This window comes from Protopterus annectens, chromosome 9.part0 (genome assembly GCF_019279795.1).
Source record: "Protopterus annectens isolate FY-2018-M chromosome 9.part0, PAN1.0, whole genome shotgun sequence".
In the NCBI taxonomy this organism is placed as follows: Eukaryota; Metazoa; Chordata; order Ceratodontiformes; family Protopteridae; genus Protopterus; species Protopterus annectens.
The window spans coordinates 1,316,389,202-1,316,409,016 of NC_056743.1; the positions used below are offsets into that span (position 1 = coordinate 1,316,389,202).

Consider the following 19,815-nt stretch of genomic DNA (forward strand, 5'->3'; position numbering starts at 1 on the left):
ATCAGTCATACTCTGTGAAGCTCAAGCAGGTGTGAGCAGTACTGGTCATGACTAAAGGTAGCAGTGCACTTCTGCCACATGCTCTTAAGTTAATCCCAGATATACGGGGACCCAAAATTCAGAGACCTGATGAGACAACTGCTGGTACTAAACTACCTTTGATCTAGAAGTGACTAAATATGCCTCCATAAAATTAAAGGATGCTTCCATATAACTAAAGGCCATTGTGTCTGAATGTGTTCCACCCCAATTACCTATTTTGACTAAAATTGGGTTTTGAAGGGAAGAGACAGAGAGAAAAATGCATTTCACAAGAAAAAGGAAGAATTTTCCCAACCGCAGAACCACATTCACTTCCAGGTAAGTGCTCCAAAATACTGACCATTTTGGGTTTGCTGTGTACACAAAGTACAGCTGTGTAATAACTTACCTTAACAGTAGATGTCCTACTGACCATCACTGTTGCAGTATTCCAACCTGATGGAATTACTTCACCAAATTACTTGGACGTCGGCCTGGGGTACCAAAGCCAAAACCTTTCCTAGAGCTGTATGTCCGACACATGACAAAAGCTTGTGGGCACAAGGGTACATAAGTGAACGCATTACAGTAAAGCCTAAGACCATCTCCAAACCAGGAAGTATGTGGACACCTGAGGAAAGAAGATTAATAAGTCAGCAAAGACAGGAGAAGGTAGAAAATGGCTCCCCCTCAGCCCTGAAAGGGGTAAACAAATCTATAGATATGGGGATGGCATAGTGCAAATAAATACAGCAACAGTGATTAGTAGGACATCTATCTTTATAAGTTCTTATACACCTGTATCGTCTCTTTCCTTAGATCACTGTTGCAGTATTCCAAACTGACAGATTATTATCAAAGCTCGAGAGATGTAAAGGTTTGTTGGATGAAAAATAGGAAAGCTGTCAAGCAGTACAGACAGGACCTAGCGAAGTCAACTCTGGATTTGGAAAAAGTGTCTACTCTGTAATTCTTGATAAAAGTGCAACAAGGACCAAGTAGCTGCTTCTATGACAGCTCTTGAGTTCACCTCCTGAAGCCTTTGCTGGTGAAGGCAAAAACTTGCTATGGTACAGATTAGAAATCCAGTTAGCAATAATTTGTCTTTAAACTGGGCTATCAAGCTTTGTTTCCTGGAAGGAGACAAACAACTTGTCCTTCCTGCAGACTCACCTTTGTCTTGTCTAAACAGAATCTGAGCTACGTACATCTAGAGAGTACAAGATTCTCTCTCCCTGTGGGTTAGCAAAGAAAGTAGGGAGACTGATGGCCTGATTTAGGGATAGCTCATTTACTACCTTAGGCAAACAAAGGGACTGATTCTCCAAGACACACTGTCTTTATGGAAGACAAGGAAAGGAGGGGATGCTATTAGGGTCTGTAGTTAAGAAACTTGTCTAGCCAAGGTAAAGGCAATTAGAAGTATAGTTTTTTTTTAAGTACAGAACCTGACAGACACTTGGCTCAGCTGCTGGCTCAAAAGAAGGAACAGTAAGTTTTTCCAGAATAAAGTTAATGTCCCAGGAAGGCAGAATAACTTTCCTAGGACGATTTAGGTGAAATACACACTTCAGAAACTGTTTTACATCCAGTCTGGACGTAAAGAGGACTGTCAAGAGGTAGGTAAGCAGAAATGGCAGAGATGTGTGCCCTGATTGAGGAGTATGTTAAGCCAGCTTTTAAGAGCTCACACAAATAAGACAGGTTAATGAGAGCATCCAGGTGTACAGGGTCCTGTTTACGAGCATGACATCAAACAGATAATCTTTTCCATTAAGCTATGTAAGATTTCCAAGTAGACACACATCCTCAAAAAACTGATGTCTAAAAGGGGTCGGAATCCTATCAGCCACAACATTGAAGACAGACGTTCTGTTGTGTGAGCAAGTCCACTTTGTCGGGTAGCTTGCGGTGATGTCCCCTGGCTAGGTGGTACAGAAGGGGGAACTAATACTGTCTTGGCCAAAAGGGAGTCACTAGTATAATTTTGGTTTGTCTCAAAATCTCTGGGAGCATATGAAATGGAGGGAAGGCTTACAGGAACCTCTCTTTCCAATGAAAGGCCATGGCTTCAGTTTTCCATGCATGAGGACAAGGATTCCAAGTACAAGAGAGAGGAAGCTGTTTGTTGCGATTGCAAACCTCAAGATGCAATACTCACTTTCAGCAGGATCTCAGTGGCGGGCATGCGAGAAGACATTAGGTATACTGTGGGTTCCAAGACCACAGCAGATATGTCCGAGTCTGACTGGGCAAGCACAATATCAGTCCTAGGCCTCAAACTTATTCTTCAGTATAGGCAGGACATCAGTGGTGGAAGGGTACGCTACCTTAGCCTGGGCAAAAAGCTTAAGCTGCTGAGTTTCCAGGTATGTATTAAGAGAAGAAAGTCACATCCTTAAGGTTTTGGTATGAAGGACTTGCAAACTGAACAATTCTTATAACCGAGCTCTTCACTTAACAAAGAGGCACTGGGAGTGGAGATCCTTGCAGGGAATCTGCTGACCACAATCACACTTTCCCCTCCTAGCTGACATCTAATAGAGTACCAAACAGCAATACTAGAAAGTCAAGGAAGATTCCCCAAACAGGGCAGTTTGGAACTAATGAGGGCTAATGATACCAACGACCACACCTAGAAAAGACCGACAGGTGCAGGACCTGTGTTCGGACTGGTGGTGATATAGTTTTATGCTCCTACGTCCACACGTTTAGGTTGTATGTCAGACGTATGGCTCTATGTATGGTTTTGGTTTTGGCACCCAAGTCAGACTTTCAGATTAATTGCTGAGATAACCACATCAGTTTAGAAAACTGCACTAGTAAGGAAGGACACCTCTTGGCATTCTGGGCCAGGCTTGCCTTTCTATCACAACACACCTGCATACATTATAAAGAAGCAGGACCATGCCAATAACAGTAGACAAGCTTACTTGAGAGGCAACTGCGGTCCCCTAAGACAGGAGGTTCCAACATCAAGATAAGTAGATTGAAAAAACTGACAAAAGTCCAGCTATTCTAAAGTGCATTTTCTAAAGGCAATTTCTTGGCACCTATGTTTGCAGAGTATGGCCATGGTGACTGGTCATCTGGATGTAGCATACCTCTGTACTACTGTTTAACATGTAGCCTTGGTCTTGGAAAGGATAACCAGCTCCAGTGGAAATGCAAAAACCTTAACTTTGTGCTCTGACTTCCTTGCACTCCTGTTTCACCACACATCCTGCAAATCTTTCTTAAATAAAATTTTGTTTTCCCACATTGCTAAACATATTCACTTAAACTATTTTCACAATTCAGTCTATCATCTGATTACGTCACTTGTAAGGCAATAGCAAGCTTCCTGTCATGGCTAACTTAAGTGCTATACATTTTTTCCTAACACTTTATGTGCTGAGGTGCTTTTACACTTTCCTATTTTCAGCTGTCAGTTTAACGTTTAAGACTGGCTAGTTCTTTATGGTATGCATATATTTTTTGCAGCTCTCGTATTCTTCCATGTGGTCTTCAACATCCTCCAAGTAACACTTTAAAGTACACATCTCCCTCTTGTTTCACAGCCTGCTCTGTGACATCAAGGACATAAACAAATACTGCGACTTTGGTGAATAAATGCATTTCTCTTTTCATGGTCAACCCCTTTTCTAAATGTGCGTAAGACAAGCTAACTTCCTTACCTGAATGTATGCTTCTGACAATGTGATCATCTGTGGTAGAATGTCTGTAACCTGAAGATCCTGTAGTTCATACCATTTCCCTGTTCCCTGTAAAGAAGCAATAGACCATACAAATTATCAGTGATGGTTTCACAGTTTTTCAAACAAAATCCTGATTTATAATGTTACCACCATGAAGGGCAGTCAGACAGTTCACAATACTACACATACATACACAAATGTTAAGTACTTGCTATAATGGCAGAACTTGATGAGCAGATCATCCTCGTTAACTGCATGACTGTACAAGTAGCTCAGCTAATATAATTTTTTGACAGCTCAGTATGTGAAACATTTCCAGGCTACTAAAACCTTCCTCCTTACCCATAGCACTCTGCCTGGAGACATTCTCCTCCAGACTTCTGGTATGCCCAACCAAGGCAGACAAAGGTAATCACAAGCTTCAAGAATAAGTCAGGCAAAGTAAGGGTAAGAAATGTTGGTAAATTAACAAGGACAGACATGTTCATTTAACTCTGTCATTATGGTAAGTAAACAATGTTTGTATCTGATATGAGAAGCTCTATCCTTATTAACTGCAGAACAGAGTCCCAAGGACATTTTTGGCAGGTTTCCCTCATACCAGCATACTTCTGCCAGCTGTGGCCCCAAGGGATGACTTACGCCTGGCTAACATCCAGCTTACAACTCTCTTGAGAAAGTATTCAGTGAAGACAAATGTAGCTCCTGTACAATCATCCAAAGTTGTACTGTTAAAATATGAGATACAAAATGTCATAGAAAGGCTTCCCCTCGCGCAAGGGAACAGCTTCTTACTAGCAAAGAGTTCAGGGACCAGTTCATAGGTAAGTACTAGGCTATCAGCCCTGGGGCCTATATAAGCCTAGCCAAAAAGGTTCCCTCGCCACCCAAGAAAATTATTTTCCTGTGCCCCTGTCAAGCAGTGCCGCAGAGGTGATCCCCAGGGTGAATCTTTTATTTCCCATCCAGTCGTCAAGATTTTTCTTACAGAGGGCCAATGAGGAGTTTGTTTGACATGACTGGGTAGTTTGTTCCAGAGTATGGGAAGTCTCTGGGACAGAAATCTATCCCTCCAGCATGTTCTGTTTAATGTGGTGACCAGGTTTATGTCCCTGGAGCTTGTGGTTCAGAGAGATTGGGACTTCTTTAAGTGTAGCATGTCCAACAGCTCTGGGTTTGACATAGCTTTGTATGTTAGGCAGAAATTGCCTCTGAGCAGGCGATATGTGATGGAGTAGAGTTGGAGTTTTTTGAGACGGTTTGCGTATGGCATCTGTTTGAGGCCGGTAATACTCTTAGTAAAGTATTTCTGTGGCCTTACCAATTGTTGTAGTCTCTTTATTGCATTTCGAACCTTACACCCTTCACATTTACCAGTATCGGGACCATGAAAATGACCTGTACTTTTAATTACTTTCTTCCCATCTGCTACACATTCACTAATGCAATGGCCCTTGCAACTGTCTCATTTTCCTAACACAATGCCAGTATGTTCTTGCCTCAGTACACTTTTCCATGTAATACTGATAGCCATCTATGCATAACTTTTTTTTTTTTTTTTTTTTTATTTCTGTGTCATATACTGCACCAACTTTACCGGGTACTGTTTCATCTGACTCACTTCGGCTCATCATAGACAGCAATACCTGAAAACAATATGCCTGCTTTGACAATGTATTTGAATACATAAAGTACAACTCTTAGCACATTACCATCTTATGAACTACTTACTGTGCATGTTTTCCACACAGATTGCTGCTACCCATTTGCCATAACATGCAAGTCCTTTATGGTGCTGATAAAATACACCAGATGCTACACTCGGATTACAGACCTACATATACACAGTACTCGAATTATGACGTTATCACGTTCACATCCAATGTGCTCTTAAAGGCGAACACACTCTTATTGTTGCCTTTACATTGGTAAGACAATTTTTACAAGAAATATATGAATTTTTGGACTTGACAATTTCGACCTTCTCATCTGCGATGCAAGTGCTTTCCATATTTTAATAGTAAACCAAAATTAACATACTAATTCAACACAGTGACCCCATTGTAGACATACAATGTAATATTGGGTATTCTGCACATTCCCTCTTCCAGTAACCATATTCCAGTCTCCCACAGAGTGCCTTCTTAAAAGGAAAATACAGAAAAAAGGTTCCACAGCGGAGTAACTGTACCCCTTCCAAAAAGCATTACATTCCAAACAGCATCTAACTATGTCATTAACAAACTCTTCAATAGAAAGGTGGCAGAATCTGGATAACAAGAGAGCAGCTCCTCCTCTTTTTTGCTCCCCTACATGAAAATAGCACCTTAGATTTTAAGTCTAGCTTGGCTAGATTTTTCTTTGTTTTTACTGAGTGGTTTGTCTGTGTGACCTTGTTGCTTATTGTTTTAGTTTGTTAGTTGGGATATTTTGCAGAAACCTTAATGGTTATGGACATCAGCTGGGTACAACAACCCTGTATTTCCAAAGGTTAGTCAAACAGTCCATTTATGCAGTGCTGACAAGGCCATAAGAAAAGTACAGTTGTGTACACTTACCATAAATGTAGATGTTTGAGTGTATTCACTGTTGCAGTCATCACATTTGGGTTATCTGCTTGCAGTAGCCCTCAGTCGGCCTGATTAACAAAGTCTTGAGTCCTATGTCGGTTGCGGTCTCCTCTTCCGTGACGTCAGGTCGTCAGGGGTATAAAACATGCAGCCAACGTCATTATATCAGTTTTTCTTGCCCCAGATGTCAGGTACCCCCCTAATGGGAAGCAATTAAATATATAAATACACAAGGTTATACCTCCAACAAAAAAGCAAATACACCAAAAAGCATTTAAGCACTGTAAAGGAGAGAAGAGGCATAGCCAAAAGAAGTCAGGGGGCTGGAGGGAGAGTAACCTGGACTGCAACAGTGAATACACTTGAACATCTACATTTAAGGTAAGTGTACACAACTGTACTATGTTCTTCGTGTTTCACTGTTGCAGTCATCACATCTGGGTAGATTCCCAAAGCTAAGGATGGGAGGAGGAATTTAGATAGCATTAGGACCAGCTATACGGCCCTGCAAGACTGCAGTGGCAAAGCCAGCTGTGGATTTAGAGAAAATTGGCAAATGGTAATGCTTGGAGAAAGTATGTACAGAACTCCAGGTAGCAGCTCCTAAGATGTCCCTGGTAGGTACGCCTCTGAGAAAGGCTGTAGAAGTAGATGCAGCCCTGGTTGAGTGGGATCTGACCGCCTGTGAGATAGGTTTTCCATGGTGCTTATAGCAGAAAGGAATGCAATGGCCTATCCATTTGGAGATGGTTTGGCTTTGAAATAGCCTTCCCCTCTGTCCCTGCAGCAAATGTCACAAGCAGTTGTTCAGATTTCCTTTGAGGTTTAGTCCTGTCCAAGTAGAATCTAAGTTGTCCGTGCACATCTAAGGAGTGCAGTATCCGTTCCCCTTTGTTCTGTGGATTAGGAAAGAAGGTTGGCAAATGAATGGACTGATTAAGGGCCACACTGGATACCACCTTTGGCATGAAAGAGGGATTGGTTCTGAGGGGCACCCTGTCCACATGAAAAATGATGAAAGGCTCCACTGCCATAAGGGCCTGTAATTCAGATACCCTTCTTGCTGAAGTGATTGCTAAAAGAAAATCTGTTTTCCGAAGGTGAGTTTCTTCAATACAAAGTTAAGGTCCCAGGCTGGAGTTGGAGCTCTCCTGGGCGGTCTTAAATTTTTGGCCCCTCTGAGGAACTGCTTGAGCAGTGGATGAGAGAAGAGGGGAGATTCTGAGTTATATTGAGCTGAAATGGCTGAGGTGTGAATTTTTATTGAGGAAAAAGACAGGAACTTGTGAAGCATCTCAGTTAAGTATTGTAAAATCTGAGGTAAATTGGGCACTGTTGTGCTCATCCCTTGAGAATGGTTCCAGGTAAAGAATCTTTTCCATTTTTCAGCATAAGATTTTCTAGTACTAGGCCTTCTTGCCTCTAAAATGATATTCATCAATGGTTTACGGAGGGATGGTAAAGGAGAGATTAGGTAGCCAGGCTGCTAGGTTTAGTGTTTGAAGCTGAGGGTGCAGAATCTGGCTCTCCTGCTGAGGCAGCAGGGTAGGAGTCTGAGGCAGGTGCCATGGGGCCCACAGTGACACACTGCGCAGGAGGGGGTACCAGTGTTGGCGTGGCCAGTCTGTTTCAATCAAAATCGTCCTTGGTTTGTCTTGTTTGATCTTTAGTAATACTTTGGAGACCAGAGGCCAAGGAGGAAAGGCATAAACTGTTAGGTTATTCCAGCTGAAGGGCAGAGCATTCACTTTCCAAGCTTGTCTGTGGGGAGTCCTTGTGCAAAATGTTTCCAATTGATAGTTCTGGGGGGAGGCAAACAGGTCTATATCTGGGCTCCCCCATCTTGTCAACATGTTGAAAATCCTTGGTTCCAGTTTCCACTCATGTGGGTCTATGAGATTTCTGCTTAGTACGTCTGCGAGTGTATTTAGTTTTCCTGGCAGGAATTGAGCTTGTAGATGCACTTGGTAGCTCAAGGCTGTGTTCCACAATGCCATGGCTAGTCTGCACAGGGAGTAAGAATGTGTACCCCCCTGCTTGTTTGTGTACCACATAACAGTGGTGTTGTCCGTCTTTACCATTAATTGTTCAGGAAGAATGTGGTCATTGAAGGATGTCAAAGCATTCTGTACAGCTAACATTTCTTTTAGATTGACGTGCAGGTGTATTTGACTTGGGTTCCATTTGCCCTGAATGCACTTCCTTGCCAGGTTCACCCCCCCATGCATAGTCTCATGCATCTGTTGTTAGGGTTTGGGCAGCAGGGGGTAGTGTGAATGGTAGTCCCTTGTTTTGGTGGCAGGCCTCTGCCCACCAAAGGAACTCTAGGCGTTGCAGGTAAGGTATGACAGGAATCATTGCTTCTAGATCCTGAGAATGTTGACACCACAGGCTTTTTAGATACCATTGTAGTTTCCTCACATGCAGTCTTGCATATGGAATTAGAAGACTGCAGGAGGCCATGATCCCCAAGGCTTGTAGTATTTGCCTTGCAGATAGCAGAGTTTTTGTGGCCACTTGTTTGAAGTAGGTTGTCAAGTGAATTTGTTTCTCTGGCGTGAAGAAAGCCATCTGGGAAGTTGTATTCAAGCTTGCTCCCAGGAATATAATTTGTTGACAGGGTACCAGGTGTGATTTCTTTTCGTTTATGGTGTACCCCAGACAAGTTAGCACCCTTTGTACAAAAGCCAGATGATTCAAAAGTTATGTCCTGGTTTTCTGCCTGAATTAGACAATCGTCCAGGTATGGGTACATTTGAATATTTCTTTGCAAAATGCAATGACTGGAGCTAGGCACTTTGTGAATACCCTGTGTGCAGTAGATAAGCCAAAGGGCAGTGCAGAGAACTGATAGTGCGTGTAGCCTGCTTTGAAGCGTAGGTATCTCCTACAAGATTCCCTGATTGGGATGTGCAGGTATGCTTTCTTTAAATCTAGTGTTGCCAACCAGGCATCTTTGCCTAGCATAAGAAGCAATTGGTGAAGAATCAGCATCTCGAATTTTGGAAAAACCAAAAAGGTGTTTAGAGTAGACAGGTCCAGGATTGGACACCATGAATTGTCTTTTCTGGGTACCAGGAAAATTCTCGAGTAGAAATTTTGTCCTTTTTCCTCTTCTGGTACCAACTGAATAGCCCCTATGCTTAAGAGAGAGAGTACTTCCTTTTGGGCCTCTGCCCACTGATTAGGAGGTAGAGCTGGCCAACCGCTTGGAGTTCGTAACGTGTGGAAGTGAAATCTGTATCCTTGTGACACTATATTTAAAACCCATTTGTCCTGGATAATGAGTCCCCAGTTCTTTGCATAAAGTGCAATCTTTCCCCCCAAAGGGGCAGTCAGTTGAGAAGTGCTTGGAAGTTTTAAAAACAAGTCACTGACGCAGTTTACCATGGGGGGAGTTTTATTACTCCCAGGTTTGAAAGTGGAGGCCCCCCACTGCTTAGTCCTGTGTGTATCCTAGGAATGAAGCCTGGATGCTCTGCTGGATCTGGGTATGGACTGAGAAGGTCTGGAAGAGGCAGGAAAGGACCAATTCTTAGAAGGACAATGCCTACTAAATCTTGGAGATAGTACTTGTAAAAAAATCTTTTTAACAGTTTGCATAGATTTAGCTTTTTCCTCCATCTTTTTAAGAAATTATTCTGCCTTGTTGCCAAACAGGCGGTCCTGATTTAAGGGAGCATCCAGTAAATTCGCTTTATCATAATCTGGCAAGGATTGCTCCTTAAGCCAAGCATGTCTTCTAAGTACAGACCCAGTTACAGCAGCCCTGCAAGATGCCTCTAGTGAATCAAAACCACATTGCAACGTATGTTTACCAACTTGTTCAGCAGAATGCATTAAATCCTGTAAATCCTTATTTTCAGCACAATCAGGAATCAACAACAGTTTCTGTTTAAGCAATCCAATAATATGCTGCTGATACTTTAAAATATGAAACTGGCAATTCAAGGCCCTAATGGCCAAAGTTGCAGAAGTGTATACCTTCTTACCCCATCTATCCAGCGTCCTGGAGTCTCTATCAGAGGGGGTAGTATTTTTGGCAGTAGAAGTTTTAATACCCTGGGTCCCTGTGAAGTGGTTTCAGGATCCACAGTAGGAATTTTGAAAAGGAACTTGTGAGAGTCAGGAACCCTGTAATATCTATCAGGTTTTCTGGGAGCAGGAGGTAAAGAGTCAGGGGCCATGCTAGATTCCAAAAAGGCATCAACAACAATGTCCAGTACAGGAGGTATAGCTAAAGGACTGTGCTGGGGCAGGAGTAAGAAATCCCTAAGCCTCTTTTTAGAATCAGAGAAATCCTGACTTTCCCAACGAAAATGCTCCCTGAGAGTATGCAAGGTTTCACCAAAAAATAAATCCTCTGGGGAAGAAGCAGAGGGAATAGAGTCCTCAGCATCAGAATCCTCATAGGTAGATAATCCTGGTCATCAGAGGAAACAGAAATTTCAGAATCCTGGTCAGAAGTATCATAAGCAAACTCAGTCCTAGGTCTCTTAGAGAGCGAAGGTTGGCTTCCCCTGATTAAAGTAATAAGGTCTTCAGTCATTCTTATCATTTGTTTTTTAGGCATAGAGGCCTGACCATGCGGTCTGGGCATTAGTTTTCTAGGCATGGTTCGAGTTTTAGGCCTTGAAGAAGAAGATGACGTGGGTTTAATATGCAAGTCAGCAGGCCTGAATACACCCTCAGAAGCCGGTGCCTGCACAGCGACTCTGGACCCATCCAAGGTAGAGACATCCGCAGGTTCCACAGTTGAAGCATCTCGCGGCATACCGGACTCCGAATGGGTCTCAGTAGAGGCCTGCGCATCTGAAGTAGTGGGTATTAGGGGCTGCGAAAGCGCCTCACTGAGTACTGGTGCCTCGGCGGCTTGTCTCTGTCTTTATCTTTGCATTTTTTTGGAATGTCAGTAGTCTGATGGCTTACTGAAGCCATATCGGGATAATTAAACAGAGCACCAAAATATTTAGAAGCGGAAAAATATATCGACAAGGGATAGTTTGTGGTTTAGATAAGGCACAAATCCGACAGTGAGGTACGTCGAGGTCAGGGCCTAGGCAAGGAATACAGTACGAATGAAAATCTTTATGAGGTATTTGCTTTCCACAAGAAATGCAATTATTTACTTTTACTGACATCTGTTTAGAGCAAGAAAAAGTTTCCCCAACAGGGTACTTAGCTTTTACTTGAAGACTTTGATTCTGAAACTCGGAAACAAAAATTTCAGGAGTCGGCCGACCGGCACTTGTGAACTGCTTCTGCTTCGGGCACTGCACGGCAAGAAAGACTGATGTAATGACATCGGCTACATGTTTTATACCCCTGACGACCTGAAGTCACGGAAGAGAAGACAGCAACCGATGTAGGACCCAAGACTTTATTAATCAGGCCGACTGAGGGCTACTGCAAGCAGATAACCCAAATGTGATGACTGCAACAGTGAAACACGAAGAACATGTGCATGTCCACAGCTAGTGGGGCTTAGCTTTATTGGCATGAATTTGTCCATAACAGACTTAAAAAGGAAAAAAGTCATGGGCACTCAGAACTGCCATATAGCTGAAACATCTGATGTCCTTAAGAGGTCATTTGCATATACCCATGTTACCTTTAATACAAGAGGTTTTAAGGCATCACACATTGGAAAATCTAGCTTGGCTAGATTTGTCTCATAGTTTTTACTGAGTGGTTTGCCTGTGTGACCTTATTACTCACGGTTTTCATTTTAGACAAGGGATACTTTACACAAAATAAACTGCAGTACAATAATCTGCTTTCATGGATTTATAAAGATTATTAAATTCTCAACACCTCTTAAACATGAAAGAGACTTATGGATCATAAAGAAAGAGCACCATACTGGAAAAACAACTTCTTAAACATCACTGTGCAGACAGACCCTCTTGGATATCTAAAGAGCAAACTCCAGTCTCCTGACAGACATGGAAGGATAGACTGTACTATGACCATCCAAAAGACTTCTTCTGGAAGGCTTTTAGGCAACTTAAATCTAGAAAGGGACCCAAGTCTCTTGTTTTCTCTGATATGAAAAACACCCTGGAGTGGTGTTCTCTCTCCTCCTGGTCTGATAGCACTTCTTGGATGTCTCATATCTGCAGAAGGATCAAGTCTTCTTTCTTTGTTGCATTTTGGTGGGGATATAATGTCTAGCAAGGGTAGAAAGATGTGGGGCTGTGGAGGGATGCAAAGTAGAATGGAATATCCTCTGAAATTTGCTGTCTATACCCACTTATCCTGTGTAATGGTCAATCACTTAAGAAGGTGTAGGGACAGATGACCACAAATACCTTCAGAGTTATACAAGTCCTCATAAATTTTAGTTACATTTCACCAGCAGGAGGACCACAGCTACTGTGCTACTGCTGATTACCCATATGAGTTATGTAGCATATAGCCCTTAAACAGAATGCGGGGGAGGCATAGATTTGCTTGCCAATCTCCCCACTGCTCCAATCTCATTATCGGGAAGGGGGTGGACTGTAGGGCTGTCACTGCCACAGCTACATCAGGCTTTGGGGTCTTCCACCAGCAGTTTCAACCCATAGGGAGCTGGCGGATCCTGTCTAATTTCCTTGGTATGTCTGCCCCAGTATTTGGTCTGTCCATGCCATACTGGTAAGCTAGTTTTTAACATTTCTATATGTGGGGGAGCACCCCAAGATGCTTGGAGGATCCTGAAAGCCTCTTGAAGTCTTCTGTGACAAGGACACCGGGTTAATGAGCATCCCCTCTCTGCATCATCTCTTAAGATTTTCCTGAATATGGATAACTGGTAGGGGAGGGAATCTGTTCTCAATGTCGTACCACAAGCATGAGTAATTCAACTGGTGAGTCAGTGTTCTTTCTCCTACAAGTTTGTTTCCCTTAAGATGGATTTATGAATGAAGAAGCATGGTCTGGAGTTAATGTCACATACTATGTCTAAGACCTTCAAATCTGTCTTGCTGCTGGCAAATAGGAGAGCAATAGGTTCTTGAAAAGAAACAGAAGACAACAGCTGGTGCAGGTGCCAAAAGGGGTACCTGCAGAATAGAAGTAGAAATACCACAAACAGGCAGGAAACAGGATCCAAAAAATTTAATTCTTCTTTAGCGCCTCAACTTAACCAGTCTTCAAGAAGTACATAATACAATAGCAAAACATTCTACTTAAATACCCCTCCCTATTCAAACAATTAAAACAGCAATAAACTAATTAAATCAAATATTTCCAGTTAATTTCACAATTAAGGCCATGTGGAACCATAGTATTATACTTCAAAATAAATAAAGATTCCTTAAAAAGTAATTTATTCTTTAACATTTCATCATCACCTAATTTAACAAAAAACGTTATCTAAAATAGTAACTTGCAGCAACTTGTAATCACTTTTGTGATACTACATAAAGTGCATTGCAATGGAACTTTCCACTCTACATTTCTTTACGTCTCTGACATGTTCGTGTAATCGATGTTTAAACATTCTTTTAGTCTCCTCAATGTATATTAAATTACATGGACAACGTAAAGCGTAAATAATACCTGTAGTGGTACATGAAAAATTACCTAACACTGCAAAATTCTTATTACCCAATTTATGAAATGTTTGAACAAGGAAAGATACCCTTAGGTAATGGGTTATTTACTAAACAAATTTACTAAATACGATGGTTCCACATGGCCTTAATTGTGAAATTAAATGGAAATATTTGATTTAATTAGTTTATTGCTGTTTTAATTGTTTGATTAGGGAGGGGTATTTAAGGGGAATGTTTTGCTATTGTTTTGTGTACTTCTTGAAGACAGGTTAAGTCGAGGCGCTAAAGAAGAATAACATTTTTTCTGCCTGTTTGTAGTATTTCTACTTTTGTGCTCAGCTATTTGTTTGTTTTACATACCTGCAGAATAGTTTGCATCAACATTACCAGGCACCAATGACCTAGAAGAAATGGAGGGCATCAGCACTGACAGCTGAAAAGTCAAACTCACTAAATATGACCTCAACACTGATGAGTTTATATCCAAAGAATCAACTTCCAGTGCCAACTGCAGTGGTACCAACTGTTGTAGTCAAAACAGAGTTGTCAGTGACAGGAACTGCAGATAACCAAGTCTTCTAATGTTGACTCAAACACTAAATGGCTTGATGCCAGCATTCGTATTAAGGACCTCAGTGAGGAAAGCCAGGAACAGCTGGAACCACACATAACACGTCTTCTAATGTTAAATCAAACACCATATGGCTTGATGCCAGCATTCATACTATGGACCTCAATGACGAAAGCCAGGAACAACTGGAACCACGGATAACATGTCTTCTAATGTTGAATCAAACACCATCTGGCTTGATGCCAGCATTCATATTATGGACCTCAGTGAGGAAAGCCAGGAACAGCTGGAAGACAAAGAAAAGGTGTAAAAATGAAAAGCCTCTAACCTAAAATGAGATGGGAATGAAGCTGCAAACATTTCAGCTAAGCCCTAATAAATGCTTCCACAAATTTGTCGATCGATTCCTGGGGAAAGTAGGTCATAGGACCTTGCAAGAGTTGGTCTGAAGATGATAATTACAGACACTACCTTACCAGTTAGAAGCCAACCTAGGTGGCTTTACCAATGTAGCACGAGCCTCAAGTCACAACTCTCAATGAAACACAGGATCTACTTAAGTAGACTTTTGCTTTTTAGTATGAGGACCTGAAGAAGACTGTCTCCTCTTCTAAGTTTTAAGCTTTCGTTTTCTGAGCTTTTGGTAAAATCAAAAATAATTTTTAACAAAGTTTGGGGGTGGATGCCAACAGTTCTGAGGAATCATTCCTTGTTGAGGTAAGACTAAACCCCGGCTGACAGTGTTTTCTCCACCAAAAAAATAATTTATCTTCATCCCTCAGGGCACTAAAAATGAAAGATTAACAAAAATGCTACACCTGTTGACTCAATGTTGTTCTCAAAAGCAACAGACACAGTATGTGTGAAAATAAACTTCCACTGCAGACAAGCATGCATTTCATCAGGAAACAATATGTCCACAGCAACAAAACAATAAAACAAACTTTTTGTTAACAACCAAGATACAAAATAAAGGCAGTTATGATAAACTGCAGTGGAACTAATGGCAGAAATGAGAAAAATGCCTAAAGATCTACGGATGAAATAAAGACACACAAGACTGTACAAAGCATTAAAAGAATAAGGTGAATAATCTAAAACAGGATGCCAACATCCAAGCTGACAGATGAAATAAATTACAGCAAGGGAAAAAAACACTTACTGACCAAGGTGCAAATATTTTTACCAGACAAACTCTAATATGGTCTGGGGCCATTTCACTTATGCTTTTCTCACTGTAGCACACCAAAAGGGATATTGATAGTAATGTCCCCAAGCAAAACATCATGGGTTAAAAAAAGGCAGCCTGGCAAAGTTTCATATCCTGAGCTGCCTAATATCTGATGGACAGTTTGTAACTGCCACAATAAAAGTCTACACTACAGTTTTATAAAGTGCAATGTCAACGGACAACTGGTTAGGGTATCACGGCTTACATCTGATTTGAATGCATTTTTAGAACAGATACCTTTTCTGGCCAAGTTACTTATTGATAAAGGTTACAAACAATTCACGGTTTTCAAAACAGTTCAAGAGGTTATTAGTAGGACAGAAAATTATTTTAAGCCCATTCTAATAGCATGGTTAACATCTATTAACAGAAATGACAAATTTAATACAGGCACCGTCAAGTTTTCAGTTGCTGTAATTTTGAATAGCGTCAAGATTAACAGTATGATCCAGAATAATTGGAAAACTATTTGGGGTAATGCAGAACTTACTAAGGCAGCAGGAGTTAGTCTATGTTTTACTTCTGGAAGACCAGCCAATCTTAATAGTTTATTTGAAGTTAATGACGCAAAAAAATGAGAAAACAAAATGTTTCCACAGTGGGTCTATTTCCATGTGTACATTATAAATGGTGCAAGTACATTCCTTTAGGTAATTCTGATTATTTTTGACACAATCAAATGAGCGTATGCATCAAGCATTACTTTACTTGTCAAAGTAAAGGCCTCATTTGCATGGCACAGTGTTGCAGCTGTCAGAGTTTTTATATTGGCAGAACTAAGAGAAGTTTTTGTGCACACATGTAAGAACATATCGCTGACATCAAGAATGCTTTAGCTAAACATAGCTCAAAGTGTACTAGTTTTAACAAGTTAATTTTTAGTGTTCTGAGTTTCATTCCTTGCTTGTACAGGAGCAGGGATGTTAATAATTACATAGAGGTAAAGAAGCTGAAATAGCAGTTGTCCCTTAAAGCATGTACATTTCCAGGATTAAATGAATATATTAATATCAAATATTTTTTAAGTCTTTGCCAGTGAGGAAATTAATTATACCAAAAGTTAAAGTAGGTTTTTTTTTTGTTTGTTTTTTAACGTTAGACCACAATAGTTATACAGAATTAAGTAGTTACAGTCATGACTTGTATTAGTGTATTTAAAATAAGTCTGCACATGGTTAGTAGTTCTGATGAAGTTCTGGTTAAGTTTATGGACAACAGCACTCAAAATGGTCTTCTAAGTACATTTTGTAATCATTTTATGGTTATGGTTGACAGCTGAAGTTGCTGTCTGTTTTTTGGTCTGTGATGTAATGCTTCTTCAGCCATGGAAAACAAGACCTCTGTTATGATTCAAACGCCAACATCTTCACTGTAGTTTCAGACTCCATTGATGAGTTAATGGCTAAAGTGGAAGCCATAGGGAAAGAGAGACAAAGGACTATGAAAACATTATCTGATTTTTTTTCCCATGTTCACCGATAACGAGATTTATTGTTTGTAGCATATCCTATTGTTAAAATTAAGGGCGACACAAATAAACATTGGTACAATAATTGCCTTATGTACCTCAAGTTTCTAGTCCTAAACGAAAAGGTTCTGTTACCGGTACATCCAAGGAATAAGGTGTTCCTACCATACTTCAAAGTCCCTTTTAAAGAGACAAATGTTTATGCCAATTTCATATCAGAAAAACAATAGTGGTAACGTTTTTGGTTACATAAGAGTTAGAGAAAATTTTAATACAAATTATTAGTGTACTATAACTTGTATTTAGACCAATTAATCAGGACAAAACAGGTGTCAATGGGTTTAAGAGTATATACATTTCCCAGTAGCATATCTAACACTGACTCAATATACAATTACCTGGCTGAATTGTTTAATGAAACTGGGCTACAGTTAGTTAAAATTATTAAGAAACATACTATTTTGATCATAAATGGTTTATAAAAAGGAAAAGGCTTAAATCAACAATAACATTAAACAAGATTCATCTGTCCATTTACATTCTATGAATGTGGCAGCATTAAATGACAAAATGGACAGATGTGGATAGTATTATAGTATATACAGAAAGACTAAAAAATTGAAATATGATCAAGAAGTGTACAGTGAGTAAATCATAAGCCCTTGTCGGTTTCCAAGTGTCATCAGCCCGGGAGAACCAATCAAAAAGTGCTTGTTAATCAAAAAAATTTTTTTTTGAATTGCGAAAACAGCCACTGAGATCTTAGAGACTAGCAAATAGACAGAATTCGAACATGCCAAATACTACAGCAGTGTCGATGAACAACAGGAATAAACAGTGGAGGTGCAGATGAAGAGGACGATAGAGAAGTTATCCCAGATGGAAGTTCTGACTTACAATCTTAGTTCCTCTCCCCTTCAGAGACACTACATTTTTATCCAAAGGTATGTCTTCTACTCCAGTTAAAAGGGCAAACTTAGAGAAAGTACAGTTTTGTACCTACCATAAATGTAGATGTTCGAGTGTACACCCTGCTGCAGTCATCACACTTGGGTTATCCTGTCGTCAGGCGGTCCCGCAGTCGGCTGGAATTCCAAAGTCTTGGTCCGGCGTCGGTTGCTGTCGCTTCTTGATTGACGTCAGTGCGCCAGGGGTATATATAATGCAACCGATGCCATTTTCTTCAGTTTTTCTTGTCCCAGATGTCAGGTGCCCCCAAAAAGGTGGTCAGTAATTAGTACCAAATTGAGTAAACTTGTACAAACACAAAATCCCTTCAGCTATAAGCAAATACATCAGGAAGGTATTGAAGAGATTTAGCCAGTAGGTCAGAGGGGATGGAGGGAGGGTAACCTGGACTGCAGCAGGGTGTACACTCGAACATCTACATTTATGGTAGGTACAAAACTGTACTATGTTCATCGTGTTACCCTGCTGCAGTCATCACACTTGGGTTGAATCCCAAAGCTAAGAATGGGTGGAGGTATCATAGGGGGTTAAAGGAGGCTAGGAGACCCTGCAGAACTGCAGTGGCGAAGCCCGCCCTGGTCTTAGAATAAAGTGGTAAGTGATAGTGTTTGGTAAAGGTGTGTACTGAACTCCAAGTTGCAGCTTCCAAAATCTCCTTGGTTGGAAACCCCCTGAGAAAGACTGTAGAAGTAGCTGTTGCCCTGGTAGAGTGGGGACTAATGGTAGCAGGAACTTGTTTTCCATGATGAGTATAGCAAAAACGTATGCAATGACCTATCCATTTGGAAATGGTTTGCTTTGATATAGCCTTCCCTTGAGAAGCTGCAGCATAGGATACAAAGAGCTGGTCAGATTTTCTGAAAACCTTAGTTTTGTCCAAGTAGTAACGAAGCTGCCTGTGAATGTCCAAGGAATGCAGGAGTCTCTCACCTTTGTTTTGTGGATTTGGGAAGAAGGTGGGCAAGTGGATGGTTTGATTTAGAGCCACACTGGAAACCACCTTAGGCATAAAGGAAGGATTAGTTCGTACAGAAACTCTGTCTTGACGAAAAATGAAGAAAGGTTCCACTGCCATCAGTGCCTGTAGCTCTGAGACTCTTCTAGCTGAAGTTATTGCTAGCAGCAGTGCAGTCTTCCATGATAGGAACTGGAGATCTGCAGAGAAAGCTGGTTCAAAGGGAGGTAATGTTAGTTTTTCTAGAAAAAAATTGAGGTCCCATGTTGGTGTAGGTGCTCGTCTGGGTGGTCTAATGTTTTTTGCCCCTCTGAGGAACTGCCTTAGAAGTGGATACGAAAATAAGGGTGGATACGTGTTGTAGTGGGCCGAAATAGCTGAAGCATGGATTTTAATGGAGGAGAAAGAAAGTCCTTTGTGCAACATCTCAGTTAAATACTGTAGAATGTAAGGCATGTGAGGCTGAATTGTGTCTTGGCCTTTAGATTGGTTCCAGGCACAAAATCCGACGTGTTCGCCATGTCTGGCCATAGTTGCCAGGCTGCAGCAATATGGTTGCATATGTGCAGGGGTTTCATCCATATACCCATCAGTGACCTGTGTCACAACTTCCACATCATGGTTTAGTGTGTATACACCTCACTGACGTGTGTCACATTCCACAGTATATATGTATTTTATCTGAACACAGTCATGGCTATGAACCCTGTCTGTAACTCACATTGTATAGCACTAGAGATGCCTCGTGATTCCCTGCATTGGCCATGCACATCAGCTAAATTTGCAGTATA

At 41.0% G+C, this 19,815-nt stretch overlaps 1 protein-coding gene across 2 annotated transcripts in view; it reads right to left on the minus strand.

Moving 5' to 3' along the window:
• Positions 1 to 19,815, minus strand: part of USP39 (ubiquitin specific peptidase 39) — an 882,613-nt gene that overhangs the window by 170,463 nt on the left and 692,335 nt on the right. For both annotated transcript variants that reach the window (XM_044084285.1, XR_006366329.1), the window contains exon 12: positions 3,699 to 3,785. In XM_044084285.1, the coding sequence (XP_043940220.1) occupies positions 3,699 to 3,785 (87 nt within the window). The remainder of the gene's footprint in view (positions 1 to 3,698; positions 3,786 to 19,815) is intronic.